Source organism: Lithobates pipiens, unplaced genomic scaffold, assembly GCF_037356315.1.
Source record: "Lithobates pipiens isolate NorthernLeopardFrog02 unplaced genomic scaffold, aLitPip1_a1.2 Scaffold_30, whole genome shotgun sequence".
In the NCBI taxonomy this organism is placed as follows: Eukaryota; Metazoa; Chordata; class Amphibia; order Anura; family Ranidae; genus Lithobates; species Lithobates pipiens.
Window position 1 is genome coordinate 101,578,519 of NW_027507791.1, and position 21,214 is coordinate 101,599,732.

A 21,214-nucleotide genomic window follows, 5' to 3' on the forward strand; every position below is an offset into this window, starting at 1 on the left:
AATAAACTATTTTAACCCTTGTGTGTTGTGTTTTTTTTTTTCCACTTTTTTTTTTTTTTTTTTTACAGGTGAATAGGTAGGGGTACATTGTACCCCATACTCATTCACACAGTCAGGCTAAGTCCGCCTGACTATCCGCCGTACTTTTGAAATGAACGGACTCGCCCACACACGCGGAGGAAAGTCTGCTCATTTTGAGCGCGTCTCTAGGTAGCCGAGGCCAGCGACGGAGGAGTCGCTGGCCCTGTCACCTGGTATGGAGTTAAAGGGGAATTGCCACGCCGAAAAATCGGCGTGGGGTCCCCCCCCCAGGTCCATATCAGACCCTTATCCGAGCATGCTACCCGGCCGGCCAGGAAAGGAGGTGGGGACGAGCGAGTGCCCCCCCCCACCTTCTGAGCCGTACCAGGCTGCGTGCCCTCAACATGGGGGGTGCCTTGGAGAAGGGGGGGCCATGCGGCCCCCCCACCCCAAAGCACCTTGCCCCCATGTTGATGAGGACAATGGCCTCTTCCCGACAACCCTGGCCGTTTGTCGGGGTCTGCGGGCAGGGGGGCTTATCGGAATCTGTGGGCCCCCGGATCCCGGCCCCCCACCCTATGTGAATGAGTATGGGGTACAATGTACCCCTACCTATTCACCTGTTAAAAAAAAAAAAAAAAAAAAAAAAAAAAATGGAAAAAAACACACAACACACAAGGGTTAAAATAGTTTATTGCACAGCTCCGGGGGTCTTCTTCCGTCTTCGGGGGTCTTCTCGCCAGACTCCTCCACTATCTTCTGCTAGCCCTTTTAATAGCGGAGGAGCCCGGCTTTCTTCTTCGCCGCCGCCCTCTTCTTCCGACTTCGGGGGGATAAGGGTCTGATATGGACCTGGGGGGCCCGCACGCCGATTTTTCGGCATAGGGATTCCCCTTCAACTCTATACCAGGTGACGGGGCCAGCGACGTCTCCTTCGCTGGCCCCGTCTACCTGGAGACTAGCTCAAAATGAGCGGACTTTTCTCCAGGCGGGAAAAGTCCGTTCATTTCAAAAGTACGGTGGACTGGCGCACACATGAAATGCGAGTCCGGCGGACAGATTGGAGTGCAAAAATACTTTAAGTCCGCCGGACTTTTGGGTAAAAAAAAAAAAAAGTCCGCCAGAGCCCACACACGCCGTGATTGTCCGCCGGACTTTTCCACCGGATTGGTTGATCGTGTGTACGAGGCATTTGGGTGATGTAATGTGTTGGGTTTGCGCCAGACAGCGTTTTCTTTGATGGCCAAAAAGTAAAATTTTAGTCTCAGACCAGAGCACCTTCCTTCATACATTTTAGAAGTGTCCCACGTGCCCTTTTGCAAACTCAAAACGTGGCATTTTGTTTTTTGCTGAAAGTAATGGGTTTCTTCTGGCTACTCTGCCATAAAGCCCAACTCTGGTGCGTACGGCTTATTGTCGTCCTATGTACAGATACTCCAGTCTCTGCTGTGGAACTCTGCAACTCCTCCAGGGTTACCTTAGGACTATGTGCTGCCTCTCCAATTAATGCCCTCCTTGCCCAGTGCACAAGCTTTGGTGTGTGTGGCAGTCTCTTGGCAGGTTTGCGGTTGTGCCATGTTCTTTCAATTTGGTTATGATGGATTTGATGGTGCTCCTAGGGATCATCATAGATTTTGTTTTTTTAACACTTGCGTACAGGGCACTTAAACCCCCCTCCTATCCAGACCAATTTTAAGCTTTCAGCGATGATATACTTTGAATGACAATTGCGCGGTTATACAACACTGTACCCAAATTAAATTTTTATTGTTTTTTTTCCCCCAAATAGAGCTTTCTTTTGTGGTATTTGATCACCTATGCGATTTTTACTTTTTGTAAAAAATATAATATAATTTTTATTTTGTTATAAAATGGTAATTTTTGTCCGTCATTGATGTACGCTAATGAGGCGGTACTGATGGGGACCACTTCTATGTGGCAGCACTGATTGGCAGCACTTTCAGTGTGCAATTATAAGGCATAATTGCCTCTTCCATTTCGGGACCGATGTCCCTTTAAGGTGAGCGGCTTTTTTTTTCCTCCTCCACTGTCAGCATGAGGAGAAAAAGCGATCACCGAGCTTTTGTTTTGAATTTGATCATGTGATCGGCTGTCGTTGGCTGACAGCTGATCACATGGCAAGGGGCCGGGACCAGCCCCTTACTCAGATCGGTGATCACCCAAGTCTCAGTGACTCGGTGATCAGAGTGCGCGCAGGGAGCGTGCACAGGTAAGGCAGTCATATGACAGCCCCCCCAAATTCACATCCGCGCTGTGGCCGTCATTTGGCCATAGCGCGGATGTCAGGTGGTTAAATAACCTAACCCTGACTTGTACTTCATAACATTCTCCCTTACTTGTTTGGAGAGTTGCTTGGTCTTCATGGCAGTGTTTTGTTAGTGGTGCCTCTTGCTTAGGTGTTGCAGCCTCTGGGGCCTTTCAAAAAAAATAGGATTTTTATAACAGCTTACCTGTAAAATCCTTTTCTTTGAAGTACATCATGGGACACAGAGCCATAGTAAATTATGTGAGTTATAAGCCACCTTAAGGTGATGGACACTGGCACACCCCAAGACAGGAAGCCCACTCCCTATATAACCCCTCCCACTACTGAGAGCACCTCAGGTTTTGTAGCAAAGCAATACATGTGCATACCAGAAAGAGGGGAGGGAAGTCTGTGTCCCCTGATGTACTTCAAAGAAAAGGATTTTGCAGGTAAGCTATTATAAAAATCCTATTTTCTTAATGGTACATCACGGGACACAGAGCCATAGTAATTACTATGTGGGATGTCCCAGAGCAATGCCTAATGAAGGGAGGGAGACAACAAAAGTAGGGCACCGTAAGATCAGAGGACTTATACTACTGCCTGCAGCACACTGCACCCAAAGGCGATATCCTCATAATTTTTACAGCCACCTGATAGAATCTGGTAAATGTATGGATTGAAGACCAAATTGCGGCCTTGCAAATTTGAGCCATGGAGGTTTGGTGATGCACTGCCCACCCTGTGGAGTGTGCTTTGATTTGAAAAGTTGGAATCCCCCTCTTTAAACCATAAGCTTGAACAATTACTTGTCAAATCCATTTAGTAAGACAAGATTTTGATTCTGCCTGTTCTCTTTTAGGACCTTCAGGCAATACAAACAAAACATCCGTTTTGCAAATCTGAGCAGTCGCCTTCAAGTAGATCTTGACTGCTCTCACCACATCAAGGAGAATGTAGTGACTTCTCTTCCGTAGAACCGGGTTCTGGAAAAAATGAAGGTAAACTGTTAAATGAACACTACCTTCGTTAGAAAGTTAGGATGAGGAAGTAATATTACCTTAATTCTTGTGATTAAATATGGCTCTTCACAAGAAAGAGCAGCCAACTGTGATAGCCATGTCTTCTGCAAGAAGGATATCAGAAAAAAAAAAATAGTTTCCTTGTCAAAAGGACCAAGGGAATGTGTCATATCAGCTCAAAGGGCTGTTTCTGTTACGCTGACAGAACTAAAGTCAAGTCCCACGGGTTCAGGGGTGACCTAACCGGAGGATTAAGCCGCGTTACCCCCTGAATAAAGCTACGAACCAAAGAATGCGAAACAAGTGGTCGCTGAAATAATACAGATAAGACCGAGACCTGGCCTTTGATAGTTCTCAAGGCCAGCTTCATTTCTAACTCCATTTGCATAAAGTCAAGGATTCTACCTAGGACATACTTCCTGGGGTGCCAACCCCTGGATTCGCACCAGGACACATATGCCTTCCAGACTCTATAATATATGATTCTGGAGGCCGGCTTCCTTGCATTAACCAAGGTAGATACCGCTGAACCCGACAGCCCACGCTTCTTCAGAATGTGGGTCTCAATAGCCAAACCGTTAAATTTAGCGTTTGCAAGGTAGGATGGAATACTGGACCTTGTGAGAGAAGGTCTGGACATGGTGGTAGGGTCCATGGGTCCCCTACCGCCATCTTTATGATCTCTGCATACCAAGATCTCCTGGACCACAAGAATAACAGCAAGGATTGCTCCAGTGGAGCTCAGCACAGCACATCTTTACTCGTGACCAACACCTAAGACATTGGCGAAAAAAAAACTGAGGTGCTCCCAGTAGTGGGAGGTGTTATATGGAAAGTGGACTTCCTGTCTTAGAGTGTGCCAGTGTCCATCACCTGAAGGTGGCCTATAACCCACATAGAAATTACTATGGCTCTGTGGCCCGTGATGTACGATTAAGAAAGGTGTGTATATTTAATGACAGGTCATGTGACACTTAGATTGCACATAGGTGGACATCATTTCAACAATTTTGTGACTTCTGAAGGTAATTGGTAGCACCAGAGCTTTTTATGGGCCTCATAACAAAGGGGTGAATATATACAGACATGCTAATTATCCATTTTTTTTTATTTATGAAAAATTGTTTTATGTATATATTTCTCTAATTTTACTTCACAGACTATTGTGTTCTGATCCATCACATATAATTCAGATTTAAAAAACATTGAAGTAAAGACTGTAATGTAACAAAATAGGTAAAAAGCCAAGGGGGGTTAATACTTTTGCAAGGCACTGTGTCAATTACAAGCCATTATCCATGAGGACCTGAGATGCCTGAAGATGAAAGCAACACAGTCAGTGTTAGGAGATGCAGGAGCTGAAAACCAGGATACATCAGCCCAGGAGACAGTCTGAAGGTATGAGAACATGCCCGATGACATCAGATGGCAGGTAGTGTGGAGGGGACGTGGCTATGCATTTTGAGGTAGCAATGCCTCTTTCTCAAGCCTAATGACAGGCTTGAGAAAGCGGTGTTGCCACCTTGAAACACATAGCTACATCCCCTCCAGCATCTGTTGTCATTAGCCACGTTCTGATGCGGTCAGACTGGCTACCGAGCTGATGTATCCGAGCTACTTCACCTCCTGACACTGGTAGTGTTGCTCCCATTAGCTTTAGATGGCCGAGGTCCTCATGGACGACCGATTTTAAGTTTGATTATGCGCTTATATTCCTGTAAAACGATCTCAATCCAGCACTGTGCACATCTGCAGCGACACTGGTCTTTGTTCTTCCCCTCACAGGACACAGAGGCAGCAGTGGGAGACATCGCTTCTTGCCTGTGGAGGAGGGAGCGTGGGATAGGACTAAGCCACGCTGTGTGTCTATGGACGCACATGGGGGCACACATAGAAGGGGAAGAGTCGGGAGTACTGGCGGGGATCCCAGAAGAGGAAAAAAAAAAAAAAAGTTAGCCTTTACAACCACTTTAAAGCTACAGGATTAGCATAAACCAGAAAACTTTTTTTTTTTTTTTTTTTTTTTAGGAGACCTGTCGAACGATAGCTTGCATATTTCAGTTAGCATTTGTTTTACGGCAAGGTCACGGCTATTGTTTCGGTCACCTGAGCATTGCTTGTAAGCATTGACAAGCTGTCATTTCCACTGATGACCAGATAAAGTGATGCCACTTTCACATCCAATAAACAAAGAGTTCTATCTACCTGCCACCTTTGTCCGGATCTGCATGTTCTCCTGCAAAGCTGCAAGTGGTTCTAGGTATTCTGGAGCTTTACCAGCTATTACTTCTTGTAATTTGGCATCTACTTGACTCAACCGCTCTTTATAAAGTCTATAAATGCAAGAAAACAAAAGTGATTAACAATATAGCTAGGCAAATGTAATCTGTACCTAATTATTCATTTCCAGAAATAAATGAACAAAAGCAACAAAAAAAAGAGCAGACAACTGGCAATTAGTAAGTGAAGGTAAAGCATTTACTGCAGTGAAAGTGTGCCTTCTATGGCGATGAACACATCTGAATGTAAACCTTCAATTTACGGAATGAAGGTTATACTGTGTTAACTGTAAAATGTAGCCTTTCAGGCATATTACAGATAAAAGCTGAAATACCAGAGTAAAAATGTATTAATGTACATTGAACAAGGTCACTGTTAGTAACCATATAAGGCTGCAATTTGTTTCCTGCGAGTATCATTCTCCGTGCATACAGCTGAGATCAGATATCCCGGATCAGAGCAAGTGATCTTGTAATTATCAACTTTCTTTTCTGCACACCATTCTGACTTTAAACCCCTCCCCGGTGCTAAAAAAATATAATTGTGATATACAAAAAAAAAAAACTCTGTATCACAAGGTCAAACTGCACCAGGTATCCAAGTCTGGTCTTTGTGGGCTGCACTACATTTGCAATTTTGCAAAGTTCTCAAAACTACAGATGGATGGCTAAATAGCCACTTAAGGACCGCCCCCTGCACATATACGTTGGCAGAATGGCACAGCTGGGCACAATCAAGTACCTGTACATGGCTCTTTAAGTGCCCGGCCATGGGTTGGGAGCGCCCCGGCGGCCTGAGCTCCGTGACTGTGGCCATGGGACCCGATCACCGCTGGTGTCCCGCGATTGGGTCAGAGCTGAAGCACGAGGAGAGGTCTGTGTAAACAAACCTCTCCCGGTGCTTTCTAGTGTGGCTGTCACCGATCGTCTGTTCCCTGTTATAGGGAAAGACGATCAGTGACGTCAGACGCAAAGCCACACGGGGGGTAAAAAAAAAACACACAAACAAACACACACACACACACACACACACACACACACACTTAACCCCTCCCCTAAGTGATTAACTCCTTCACTGCCAGTGTCATTTACACAGGAATCTGTGCATTTAAATAGCACTGATTGCTGTATAAATAACAATGGTCCCAAAAACGTGTCAAAAATGTCCGATGTGTCCGCCATAATGTCGCAGTCACAATAAAAATACCATTATTAGTAATAAAAATAAAATTATTAAATAAAAATGCTATAAAACTATCCCCTATTTTGTAAACACTAACTTTTGCGCAAACCAATCAATCGGCAATTGCGTTTTTTTTTTACCAAAAATATGTAGAAGAATACGTAGTTAAATTGACGCAGTGCCGAATCGCAAAAAGGGGCCTGGTCCTTTGACTGCAAATTGCTCCGGGGCTTAAGTGGATAGACAATTTGGAGAAAGCCACCAACATAAAACATTTTGAATCATTCAATAAGCAATAAATAAAAGCAACATGCATTCAATCACTTCAAGGCCAGGCCATTTTCAGTTCTCAGAGCCGAGACAATTTGCATGACATTTACTCACTTATGCAACACTGTACCCAAATTAGGATTTGTATAATACTAATAAAAAAGAATAATAATATTAGATAAAGCTCTCTTTTCATAGTATTTAAATCACCACTTTCTATTTTTGCTATGTAAATAAAAAAATTTGGCAAATATTTTTTCTTCATAAATTTAGGCCAAAATATATTCTGCTACATTTGTATGGTACAATAACCCAACTCACTGTATATGTTTTAGTCTGTGCGAAGGTTATAGAGTTTACAAAATAGTACATATATCTGAAAATTGCTAAATCCTAGACGTACTGTGTGCCTCTCATTTCTTGAGGCCCTAAAATGCCAGGACAGTAAAAAATACCTCCCAAGTGACCCTTTTTGGAAAGTAGACAGTCCAAGTTATTACATGGCAAGCTTTTTGAAGTTCTAATTACTTTGTCACAATTTTTGGGAAAATGCAAAAAAAAAAAAAAAAAAAAAAAAAAAAAAAAAAAAAAATATATATATATATATATATATATATATATATATATATATATATATATATATATATATATATATATATATATATATATATATATATATATATATATATATATATATATATATATATATATATATATATATATATATATATATATATATATTTTTTTTTTTTTTGTTCACCAAGTTGCCATTTAACCCCTTCACGCTGACCATATTCAAATATGTGGCCTCGGTTTAAAGGGGTTGTACCGGGGTGATCCCTGCAGCTGCTGGGATCACCCTGGTACCATTTTAAGGGCTGGCAGTCGGCTTTCTTAGGAGAACAACAAAAGCAGCTAAAAGCCGTTGGGCTGTTATCCCAAGTACCTGTCACTGCCTATTGCAGTTACAAGGGGGTACATTTTCACTCCTGACAGTAATAAAAGTGATCAAATTTTTATTTTTATTTTCAAAAAAAGGAACAGTAAAAAAAACAAAAAAACAAAAACACATTTTAAGCGCCCTATCCCTCGTGCGCACAAATCAAACACATACTCAAGTCGAGATAGAGAGGTAACCGATTTTAAATTGTAAGTAACAAAATGTCAGAAAAAGGCTTAGGCATGAAGGTGTTAAACAAGCAATTTCTCAGACACAGCATAAGCATATTTAGAATAACACCTCAAAACACATGCTGCTAGGCCTACCGGGTATAGACTCAACACATGTGAGACTAAGTCTAGATGCATAAAAGGGCCCAAAATCCAAGAGGAGCACCTTTGAGCTTTCAAAGGGGCATAAATAATCCATCTAATTTCCCAACTCAAATTTTTGAGGCCCTGGAACACCAGGATAATGGAAACACCCAATAAATTACTTTTTTTTTTTTAAAGCAATACACCCCCAAGATATTTTCTAAGAGGCAATGCGAGTCTTAACCACTTGCCACCTGACAGCTGGGCGGGCGCGGCTCTCGTTCTGGGTGGAGGTCACATGATGGCCTCCAAGAACGAGTGCACTTGCGTGCCCCCGGGGGCGCGTGCCAATCGCGGCCACACCATGTTTCTAGGGCACGCCGCAACCTCAATCTGTGTAAAGAGCTGCGGCTCTTTAACCATGTGATCGGCTGTCTCCAATCACAGCCGGTCTCATGTAAACACGGAGATGTCAGTAATCAACGCTCCTCGACTCACACCGACAGAGTGTGAGGAGAGGAGAGGAGAGCCGATCAGCGGCATCTCCTCACAGGGGACAGCTAGGTAGTCACTAATGATTTCCCACCACTGCAGCAATCAGTGCCAACCAGTGCCCACAATTGCCAGCAGTGGCCTTTAGTGATGCCAGTCAGTGCTGGCTATCAGTGCTGCCCACAAGGGCAGCATATTTGTGCCTCCTCCTCAGTGCAGCCTGTCAGTGCAGGAGAAAAAATGTATTTAAATTTACAAAATTTACTCGCAGAAGCTAAGAAAAAAAAATTCTCTTCAAATTTTTTTTTTTTTTTTTTTAGGAAGAAATAAATAGAAAAACCCAGGAGCGATTAAATACCACCAAAAGAAAGCTCTATTTGTGTGAAGAATATAACAATTTCACATGGTTACAGTGTAGAATGACCACTCACTGCAGGAGGACCTACGGTCACATCCACTTACATAGACGTTGCTCCCATCTAGCCAATGTATACAAGCGGTTAACCTCACAAATTCTTTTTTTCCCCACTTACACAACACACATACAATAAATTTATACATTCCCATATTTTTTTTTGCATATTTTTTTCAGCTCCAGGCAGGGAATGTGATGGGGACCCCCTGTCCCATTCCCTTCATCCTCACATGAGCCAGTTTAGTTCTTGGGCTGATCTGTAAGCATTAGAACATCCAAAATATTCCCCAAAGGAACTTTATAATCGATCAGAAAATTTTCCTTCCCTCATTTTTATTCTTCATATAGCCAGGGATGGGGGCCTTTTCTGTGGACAGGTCAGGTCTTTTCTCCTTTTACTAACCTCACAACTCACGCCCTAATGTAGAACTCTGACAGCTCAACTGGATGTTTCTGGCACACTTACGTTAAATTATTATAGCAAATACTTACTGATCTTTAAGATCCGTAAACTGCTTTTCGAGGTTTGACATTTCGTCAAGGCATTCCATTCGTCGCCTCTCACAGTCCTCGTCGTCCATCTCTACAAGATAAATACATAAGGTTAGGGATTAAAGTAATCAAAAACCACATAAACTGCAATCACAAAAGGCATACAAGCATACTGTATGCCCAGGCAAGGGCCATATTTACCCACACAGGGAAGCACAGATGTTCTGCTCGTCCCCGTGAAGCCCATTCATGCCAAGTAAGATTTAGCGGCCGCATGGAAACTTTGACACCCATGTGGGTCCAGGTCCCCAAACCCACACCAGTCTGCATTCAGGGAACCACGCAGCTTTTAATTTGGGAGTTCCAGCTCTGTGTTCCTTTTGAAACGTATGTATAGGACTGCCTGCATGGGATGCATGAACACCTGCGCATCCCCTTGCAGGCAAACACACCAAACACGCTCCAGCTCAAAGACGGCTACAGTGCTGCTGCTCAGTTCTGGGAAGGCATCCATGGACATTCTCCAAGAACCACGCATTGGACATGCTCTGTGACTGCTGTGCCCTATGCCCATGTGATCAGTTGTGTCTAATCACAGCTGGTAATGTGTAATTAAACTTGCTTGTTATTGGCATTCCTTTCCTCACACATGGTCTGTTTGAGGAAAGGAGAACCAATAACCAGCAGGGATGACAGAGCAGCACGAGAACATTGTTTACACTGATAATCAGGGCACTAATTGGTGCCACTTCATGAGCAAAAAAGAAAAAAAAAAATTTATAAGAAAAACTTTTCCAAATGTTTCTATCTTTAGTTGATTTAAAAAAAAAAAAAAAAAAAAAAAAAAAAAAAAAAAAAAAACACCAACAAAACAGTGGTGATTAAATACCACCAAAAGCCTGGTCTCAAAAAAATAAACGATTGCATTCGGGTACAGTTTCGCATGACTGTGCAATTGTCAAAGCGTGGTTTGACACACAGACCACACACCTGAAAAATACATTTATCTTGGTCTCATCAGACCACAGAACATGGTTCCAGTAATCCATGTGTAGCATATATATATATATATATATATATATATATATATATATATATATATATATATATATATATATATATATATATATATATATATATATATATATATATATATATATATATATATATATATAAGAAACAAGTTTCCACTCTAATGCCCCATACACACGTTCCGATTATCGTAAGACCGATCGTTCACATTTTGTTGTATACAACTAAGATTGAATACAACAGTGCAAAATGTGTGCAAGACTTTTGTCGTACGATTCTGGAAAAATCTTCCGTCGTGCGTAGCTACGTATTTTAAATGATGTCAAAAACGTGTGACCTGTGTGTCCTTCTGGTTTATTTTCATGTTTCCGATCATGCGTGGTGTTTGTCTAATGACTTTTATCGGACGCATACTGTACTGACTACACGACTGTCGTACGATGGGCTGTCATCCGACCAAAGTTTTCCTGTTTGTTCCTTCGGATTTAGTTGGACGGACTGTCGTGATCGGCTGTCGAAAGCTGCGTACTAACGATCAGATTATCGAACGATCTGTCCGAAAGCGACTTTTGTGGTCCGATAATCGGAACGTGTGTATGGGGCATTAGGAAATGAGTGAACTGCAGCCTCCCAAATTAAAAACTTCACCTAGGTGAAATCCAGAAAAATGTATAAACTCAAAGAAAGGGAAAGTGGTGCTGTTCAAAGGTGGTGCACATAAAACGTGACCCTATAAATATATATGAAAATATGAATATCCACTAATGACCAAATGTGAAAGATAAATAATAAATACATGGTGAATTGAGCTATTTTGAGAGCTCTATATAGTGCACTTATTCATTTTTAAAGTGACATGTGCAAAAAATACGCATCAATGAATCTAAAATAGTTGTAAAATATATGCATGAATTCATCAAAATCCAAAATATTAGTCAATGTCCATAGGTAAAATACCAAAAATAAAGTGACGTGCTAAATCCAAAAGTGCATAAAGTCAGCAGTACCGCAACTAATATATAACCAGAAAATAGATAATTGATGGCATTAGGGCTGCAACTAACGATTATTTTCATAATCGATTAGTTGGCCGATTAATCGGTTAAATAACCTTAAAAAAAAAAAAAAAAGTGGGTCAAATTGACGTTCATTTTCAATCACAGTGACGGGAAAATTTAGAAATAGAAAACTTCTCAGTCAAAGGAATTTTCAGACAGTGTATGTGGTTTTTGTTCAGAAATGAAGTGAGTTTCAAACAAAATTCTTTCATTCAGCGAATGTACAAAGATTTTTCATCTGAATATTCTCACCTGAAAATTGAACAGTGAGGCCAGCATAAGGCTCGGTACACACCTATGCAGTTTTTGATTTTGATGTGTTTCTGTAATGCTTTTTGCTTTGTGTTTTGATTTTTGCGCATGTGATTTTACTGCAATTTGCATTTTTTTGGAGGGCAGATTAAAAAAAACACATTACATTCTTTTCTGCAGCTTCACCATTGAAGTATATTGAACCAAAAAAAAAGCAGTTTTGCGTTAAAAGTCCCTGACCCTTTCCAAATATGCAGTGGCTGAAAAAAAATCACAGATATGAATGTGTCCCATAGGAAACCATGTAAATGAACTGTAGTGCGTTTCTGCAAAAAGCACCAATAAACACATAGATGTGAACCAGGCCTAAGACGTTTAGTAACATAATGGGGTTAAAAAGACTAAAATTAGCCCTTTATAGTACAAAAAAAGCAGATAATCACTATGGAAGGGGTTCATTTTTTTACTGTAGAACTGTGAAAGTAATATTTACAGTAGATATTTTTGTACTGTGAAGGGCTCATTTTAGTTTTTTTTAACTCCATTATTTTACAGGCCGATTAATCGATTATGAAAATAGTAATCGATTAGTTGTTTCAGCCCTAGATGGCATGTGCTCAATCCAAAAGTGACAGTTTGTAAAAGCAATCAGTGCAGCACAAAATAAAGTGACTAGTCGTTGATACCCGATGATTTTCCCCTCTTATATCTGCACTCACCAGAGCGCCTCACCCCTACATGGGTAAAAGGCATAGTGGTTATATCCAAATCGCGGTGTTAAAGTTGCTAGGTAGTTTAAAAAATCCAGAAGGAGCTCCAATGCCCTGACTAGCATGAAAAACAAAGCAGTTGCCTAGTTCCAGCGTGCGTTCCACACAGCGTACTCGCAAAAAACGGAAGTGTCAGAAAACAGGTATTTGCTGTTTTCCGACACTTCCGTTTTTTTTAAACTACCTAGCAACTTTTTTAATAAAAATATTCATATGTTCTACGGATTTACGCTAGGAGGTTCTACCTTTTCTAAAACATAGGGGCGCCTGCTGATTTCAAAAACCATATCACGGAGGTGGAAAGAAACTGAAGCTTGGGTTACCGGATCTACTCCATTTGGATAAACACTGAGAACCAGGGGGAATATCCCGGGAAGGGAGCGGACCGCGATTTGGATATAACAACTATGCTTTTTACCCCTGTAGGGATGAGGCGCTCTGTTGAGTGCAGATACAAGAGGGGAACATAGAAAAAAGGAGGGGGAATCGCCGAATAGTCACTTTATTTTGTGCTGCACGGATTACTTTTACAAACTGCCACTTTTTTTGGATTGAGCACATGCCATCAATTATCTATTTTCTGGTTATATGTTAGTTGCGGTACTGCTGACTAATTTATGCACTTTTGGATTTAGCACGTCACTTTATTTTTGGTATCTTACCTATGGACATTGACGGATATTTTAGATTTTGATGAATTCATGCATACATTTTACAACTATTATACATTCATTGATATATATCTTTTGCACGTCACTTTAAAAAGGAGTAATCGCACTATATAGAGCTCTCAAAATAGCTCAGTTAATTTATTTAATCCTTCACATTGGTCATTAGTGGATATAGAGATGAGAGATGTGTGTGTGTGTGTGTGTAGGTGTGTGTGTGTAGGTGTGTGTGTGTAGGTGTGTGTGTGTAGGTGTGTGTGTGTAGGTGTGTGTGTGTAGGTGTGTGTGTGTAGGTGTGTGTGTGTAGGTGTGTGTGTGTAGGTGTGTGTGTGTAGGTGTGTGTGTGTAGGTGTGTGTGTGTAGGTGTGTGTGTGTAGGTGTGTGTGTGTAGGTGTGTCATGTGCACCACCTTCCCTTTGAGTTTATACATGTTCTTAGCCTTCTTGTCTTCAAACTGTGTGCGGGCTCTCTTGTACATCATCTGTAGAAGGTGCTTCCTTCTGGGACCACAGCCATGCAGACCGTTTTGATGCAGTGTATGGTCTGAACACTGACAGGCTGACACCCCCCCCCCCCCCCCCACCCCTTCAACCTCTGCAGCAATGCCGGCAGCACTCATCTATTTTCCAAAGACAACCTGTGGATATGACTCGAAGCACGTGCATTCAACTTCTTTGGACGACCATGGTGAGGCCTGTTCCGAGTGGGACCTGTCCTGTTAAACCGCTGTATGGTCTTGGCCACCGTGCTACAGGTCAGTTTCAGAGTCTTTGAAATCTTCTTATAGTCTAGGCCATCCTTATGTAAAACAATACCTCATGGGACACAATTCTTTGAAATGAGGTGCCATGTTGAACTTCCAGTGATCAGTAAGAGAGCAATGATATCAAAATAAACACACCAGCAACCTTGTAACACTAACGAGTCACATGACACAGGGGAGGGGAAAATGGCTAATTGGGCCCGATTTGGACATTTTCACTTAGGGGTGTACTCACTTTTGTTGACAGCGGTTTAGACATTATTGGCTGTGTGTTGAGTTATTTTGAGGGGACAACAAATTTACAAGCTGTACACTCACTACTTTACATTGTAGCAAAGTGTAATTTCTTCAGTGTTGTCACATGAAAAGATAGAATAAAATATTTATTAAAACATGAGGGCTGTACTCACTTTTTATATATACACAGTGTAAAAATGGGTAGGTAACCATAGGGTACACAGGGCACTGTATGTTCTAGGGCCGAAGCTACTAATCGATTAATCGTCAACTAATAGATTAATAAAATAGTTGTCAACTATTTTCATAATCTATTAACCAACCTGCATACAGAAAGCATTGTTTACATATCATGAAATACAGGGCAGCACACATACATATAGCTCAGTACACCATTCACACATGTCGGTAAGTGCCTGAGAACTTGTGAATGTGTGAGGAGCAATGCCTCATGGGACATGTAGTCTTGGGCAGAAAGTGAGTGGTTCTAAAAAGTCAGAAGTTTTTTTTATCGTTCTATAAGGCCACTCTATACTCTATTTTGCAGCTTGCTATTGGGACACTCTGAAGGCCGGAGGAGCCAGAAGCGTCGGTGGGGGAAACCCCAGAAGAGGAGAATCAGGCCTGTTCTGCCCAAAACCATTACACAGAGCAGGTAAGTATAACATGTTTGTTGTTTAAAAAAAAAAAAATAATAATAATTACTTTGAAGACTGTGTGCAGGAAAGATCAGCATCTGAACCCAGAGAAAGTGGAGGCATTGTAAAGCTTACAATTTCAGGAGGTAAACTAAAAAATGATTACATCCATGAAAAACACAACCCCCCCCCCCCCCCCCACACACACACACACACACACACACACACACACACACACACACACACACACACACACACCACACCACACCACCCCCCCCCCCTCAGCTTTAAGTACTACTTTAATAGAACAGGATATACATCTCCCTTCCACCCTTCATATATCTTTATCTCTGACTCCTAGTTAAATTGCCCATATATCCTACTTCTGGGTGTATTAGATTACTTTCACAGTATAAAATGAACCCCTTATAGTATTACTATAAAAAAGGACCAATTTTAGTTTACCCCATTAGGACAGGTGCTACAAAGAAAGAAAAAAAAATGGTTTCCTATGGGGCGCGTTCACAGCTATGCTTTTTTCAACTGCTGCCTATTTGGAAAGGGTCAAGGACTTTTTCAATGCAAAACTGTTTTTTTTGGTTCCAGACTTCAATGGAGAAGCTGCAGAAAAGCATTTAGTGCATTTTTGCTGCAAGTTGCATTTTTTAATCTGCCCAAAAAAAAAAAAAAAAAGAATAAAAATTGCGAGACACAAATCACAGCAAAATAGTGCATGCAAAAAGCATTGTAGAAATGGAGCAAAAGCAAACTGCATAGATGTGAACCGAGCTTTATGCTGGCCATACAAGTATCAATTTTTGGACGAGAATATTTATTCGAAAAATCCTTGTACATTTGCTGAACAAAAAAGAAAGTCATTTGAAAATTTCACTTGCTTTTAACATTTAGTTTTAAAATGTATGTATTTTCTGAATGAAAACCACATACACTGTCTGAAAATTCCAAAAATATATATATATTTATATTATAAAATGTTTTGCTTTTTTGTTTTTTTCCTTGAATTAAAAAAAATTTGATCCAAGTCTGATATTTACCAGATTCAACCTCTAATAGTATATCCAGTATATCTCTTCTGTCTGTTATTCTCAGAGTAAATTAGAAATTTTGCTCCGTAACCACATAGTTGTTTATTTATATGTACCACTGCATATAGGTATTTAAGAATAAAATTGCCTTTTTAGGCCTCTTTCACACGGGGCGGATCAGTAATGATCCTCCCCGTTAAGATCCGCTCGCTCAGCGGGGATCGCTCCGTTGTCCCCGCTGAGCCGGCTGCGGACAGGGCGGTCTCCGCACACTGTGCAGGGACCGCCCTGTCAGATCTCCGCTCTCCTCTATGGGGATCGGACGAGCACGGACCGTCTGTCCGTGTTCGTCCGATCCTTTGCATTTTAAACTAAATTATTCACCACACTTTTAAGATTATCCAATTAAATCGAAACAATAATGGGCTAAATAATCAATTGTTAAAATAATCGTTCGTCGCAGACAAAGTACGTTATTTGTGTTTAGGGGGCTTTGTAGTCCATACTTTAGGAGTTCCACATCATAAAGGAGAGGATGCAGTAAACATTTCACTGGAGGCTGCCTACTATTTATCCGTACAGTCACTTGAATTTTTCAAGCTATGAGAAAGATTTGCTGAGTAATAGGCACTTGTACTGCCATCTGCTGGGTAGGAACAGTATTGCAACAGTTTCAACTTTACTCATTTTAGACAGAAAAGCTTATTTAACCGCTTCAGCCTTTTTCCCACAAATAGAGCTTTCTTTTGGTGGTTTTTGATGACCCCTGCAGTTTTTATTTTTTGCGCTATAAACAAAAAAGGTGACAATTTTGAAAAAAATAAAAAATAATAAAAAAAATGCATTTTTTTTTACATTTTGCTATAATAAATAGTCCCCAAAAATATATAAACTTTTTTTTCCTCAGTTTAGGCCGATACGTATTCTTCAACATATTTTTGTAAATCGTCAAACATTTATCGATTGGTTTGCGCAAAAGTTATAGCGTTTACAAAATAGGGGATAGATTTATGGCATTTTAATTACATTTTTTTTTACTAGTAATGGTGGCAATTTGCGGACATTTGACACATTTTTGGGACCATTGTCATTTATACAGCAATCAGTGCTATACAAATGCACCTGTATAAATGGCACTGGCAGTGAAAGCGTTAACCTCTAAGGGGCAGGGTAAGGGTTAAGTGTGTCCTGGGGGGGGGGGGGGGGGGTTTCTCTAACTGTGGGGGTGGCGTGGCTGTGTATGACACGTCACTGATCGCTGCTCCCGATCATAGGGAGCAGAGATCAGTGACACTGTAGGCAGAATGGGGAGATGCTCGTTTACATTACCATCTCCCAGTTCTTCCTCCCCGTGAGACGATCGTGGGTATCCCCGTGGCAATCGAGTCTGTGGGACCCGACTCACAGAGGACCCGGCTGGCAAATTTAAAAGGGACGTACCTGTATGCCCATTTGCCCAGCCGTGCTATTCTGCTGATATACATCGGTGTGCGCAGGTCGGGAATCGGTTAAAAAGAAAAGTGTGGGAATATAGCGTTTTTATAGTCTATTTTTTAAACTTGTACCTACAGGTAAGCCTATAATAAGGCTTACCTGTAGGGGAAAAAAAATAATTAATTTCTAAAACCTGTATGGTTTAGGAGATATTCCCCGTACAATTAGCCACTGACTGCAGCAGCGCATGTGCACAGGTGATTCTCGGCTGAAAGCCCGGCAGATACCGGACCTTGCTGGAAGGAGTGACATCACGGCTCCAGCCACTCACAGTGCTGGAGCCGTAATACCCGGAAGGCACGCCGAGGCAACATGTCATCTCCCTTGGCATGGACCAGGGGAGTTACCGATGCCTCGTTCGAAGGTAAGTATTTCATAATGAGCTAGTATGCAGTGCATACTAGCTCATTATGCCTTTTCCCTTGCAGGTGTAAAATCCCAAAAAACAAAAAACCCCATAATTATACTCACCTAGGTGGGTGCAGCATCAGTCCACTGCTGCATCTGTCCCCTGCTGCTTCCAATACAGAGAATCTAATGATCACATGACCAGATTACTCAGTTTTGACTGAGCAGAGATCGGTGACTGTCAGTCCCTGGCTCTTTGCTTTGCCCCTCCAGCGATCACTAGAGCATTTGACTGTGCTGAGGTTAGGAGCAGATTGCTCAGGCTCTCAGCAGTCCCGAGAGGCTGAGCCAGCTGCCGGAAAAGCATCTGGGTGGATACTGACACTAGAGTTGGGATCCCTTCAGAGTCTGGACTGGTTGAGTGACAAGAGCTCACAAGAGACTTTAGCCCACCGTCAGCTAAATACGGGTCACAGGAGTGTAGAACAAAGTGCACTCCTTTAACAGGAGTTGGGCCAAAAAAGAGCCTTGGCTACATTTCCCCTTTAAAATGGGCCAGTCCCCTTGGTGGAGTACATCCATAGTTAACCATTACAAATGAACTGTCCTTCACCAACATGTGAGGCTGTTGGATGTGCGGTTTAAACCGTATTTAGCTAAGGCTACAGACAGTATACCCCACTGGTGTTATGAATTACATAGTAGGTGAGGTAAATAAAAAAAAAAAAAAAAAAAAAAAAAAAAAACACAAGTCCGACCTATGTGTGTGATTATATGTCAGTATTTAAAGAGATAGTCAACAAGGAACAAAACAGCCACATGTGAAGTCCCTTAAGCTAGTGTGAAACGCGTTAGTTCTTCTGTCCATTCTGCCGTGGCATGTATTTTTGATCCTGTTTTTTGAATAAAAGGCAATTTTGGGAGTGCGGCTGTCCGGAACTTCTTCCTATTTCACACTTGAAGTCCCACCACTGCGCCTCTAGAATAAATGTACCTTTGCAATGTAGCTGCCACTTTAAATAATAAGATAATGTGAACAGTATTTTACCTCTATCAGAAATGATAGTGAAAAAATAGTGGCACTCAAAATAAAATATTTAAGTGAAAAATTACATATTTATTAATATGTATTTATGAACATTAACCACCCTGTGACAAATGTAAAAACAAGACAATGGATTATTTTTGAAAAAAACTGTCCATAAACTACAGTAATTCTTGCAATTTTAATTAAAACACTCAAAAAATCTTCAATTATTATACTCACATCAAATAAGTTTATAGTAAGCAAAATAAAATCACAGCAGCTCTTCAAACAGATATCAGCAGCAGCCTATAGTGGTCACGGCGGACCGGAGATGTGCAGACAAAGATTCCCTCTCACCCGCCCCCCAGGCTCAGATCAGATCTACACCTCCTAAACCAGTGTGCAGCGTCAAATGTTACCATACAACCATGCCCGACATGTTTCATCATATCGACTTAATCATGACTAAGTCGATATTACGAAACATGTCGGGATTATATACCTAGTAGTGCTTAGTACATTATCCTGCACATCTGCGGCAGTTAGCCTATGTAAACAAGGCAGATTACAAGTCAGTAGGGAAGGCACAAATCCTGTGTTCCTGGAAAGCAGGGACAAGGATCCATGTCTCCCCACAGTAAAAGCACCTCCCATAGTAGACAAACACAGGCTAGGCACACAGTTAACCCTTTGATCGCCCCTGATGCCAACCCCTTCCCAGCCAGTGTTATTGGTACAGCGACAGTGCATATTTTTTTAGCACCGATTATTGGCCTAAATTGATGATTACTTTTTTTTGGAAGTGTTTTATAGCAGAAAGTAAAAAAAAAAAAAAAGTTATTTTTTTTTTTTTTTTTTTTTTTGTTTATGGGGTGGGGGGGGGGGACATACATTATATTTGGGTACAGCATCGCACGACTGTGCAATTGTCAGTTAAGGTAAGGCAGTGCTGTAATCGCAAAATAAAGGGCCTGGTCACAAGGTGTGGGAGGGTAAAATGATGTTCTTTCCCAACAGTGCTCACTGGAACATTCAGAAGTTTAGAAATCCTTCTGTAATCAAAATGCCATCAGTATGTTTTGCAACATTAGGGTTGCAAGGTCCTGAGAGAGCCCTTTGCTTTTACCCATCATGTGATGTTTCTTATGCGACACCTTAATAATATGACACCGTTTTATAGGACATCAGGTCAGATAATTTGCACTGACAAGGGGCAAGATTGCTTTCTAAGTGAGGGGGCAGTGTGAAGTTTCCCGTCTCTTTTCTTTTCTATAGTTGAAGTGCACAACTGACACTTCATTGTTCATTCAAGCAGTGTTAAATAAGCCGACCAAAACATTTGTCAAAATCTTCGTCAGCAGCCTTTTTAGTGACAAAAAAAAAAAAGAAATAGTACACGTTTTGTCAGAGGAAAATATATTGCAACAAGACAAAAATGTGAGGGAGGGACACCTGCCCTCCTGAACTTCCGATTTCCACCTGTGTAGAGCCAGTGAGTGCTTCCGCTCCCGGCAAGTCAGTAGCGTGCTTAGCAGTTAGCACTGTAATGCACGACAGGCCTCCCGACGAAAGTCACACTCCCAACTTAAAGCGGGAGTCCGCCGGGACTCCGCGTTTTTTTTTTAAAGCCAGCAGCTACAAATACTGCAGCTGCTGACTTTTAAAATAGTGACACTTACCTGTCCAGCGCGCCCGCAATGTCGGCACCCGAAGCCGATCTCTAGAGCGTCTTGTCGGGTGCTGCCGCCGCCATCTTGGGTATGGGAATCAGGAAAGGGAGCCTTTCGGCTTCATTTCCCGGTTCCCTACTGCGCATGCGCGAATCGCGCTGCGCAATAAGGATGGTCCCCGCTGCCTCTGGGATCTGTGTGTTTCCCAGCAGGCAGCGGGGCACTTGCAGAAAGGGGCGGGCACTTGCGGAAAGGCGCGTAATCTACGCCCCTTTCCGCAGAGAGCTATCCCGGAAGTGGGTGCAGAAAACCTGTACTGTACAGGTATCTGAACCCCCCTCCCCCCTGAAAGGTGCCAATTGTGGCGCCGGAGGGGGGGAGGGTTCCGATGAGCGGAGGTCCACTTTAGGGTGGACCTCCGCTTTAACAATGACCATCCAGAGCAGAGCACTGAGCATGTACATTACAGGTCTCCCCTCAGACGATCGTCCGTGCCGAGCACCATGCGCATTACAGG

The 21,214-nt window shown here is 41.9% G+C and overlaps 1 protein-coding gene across 1 annotated transcript in view; it reads right to left on the bottom strand.

The window, feature by feature from the left end:
- Nucleotides 1-21,214, bottom strand: part of BRMS1L (BRMS1 like transcriptional repressor) — a 51,367-nt gene that overhangs the window by 18,973 nt on the left and 11,180 nt on the right. The window contains exons 2-3 of the mRNA XM_077464689.1: nucleotides 9,695-9,785; nucleotides 5,515-5,642 (exon numbers count right to left, since the gene is read on the bottom strand). Coding sequence (XP_077320815.1) covers nucleotides 5,515-5,642; nucleotides 9,695-9,785 — 219 coding nt within the window. The remainder of the gene's footprint in view (nucleotides 1-5,514; nucleotides 5,643-9,694; nucleotides 9,786-21,214) is intronic.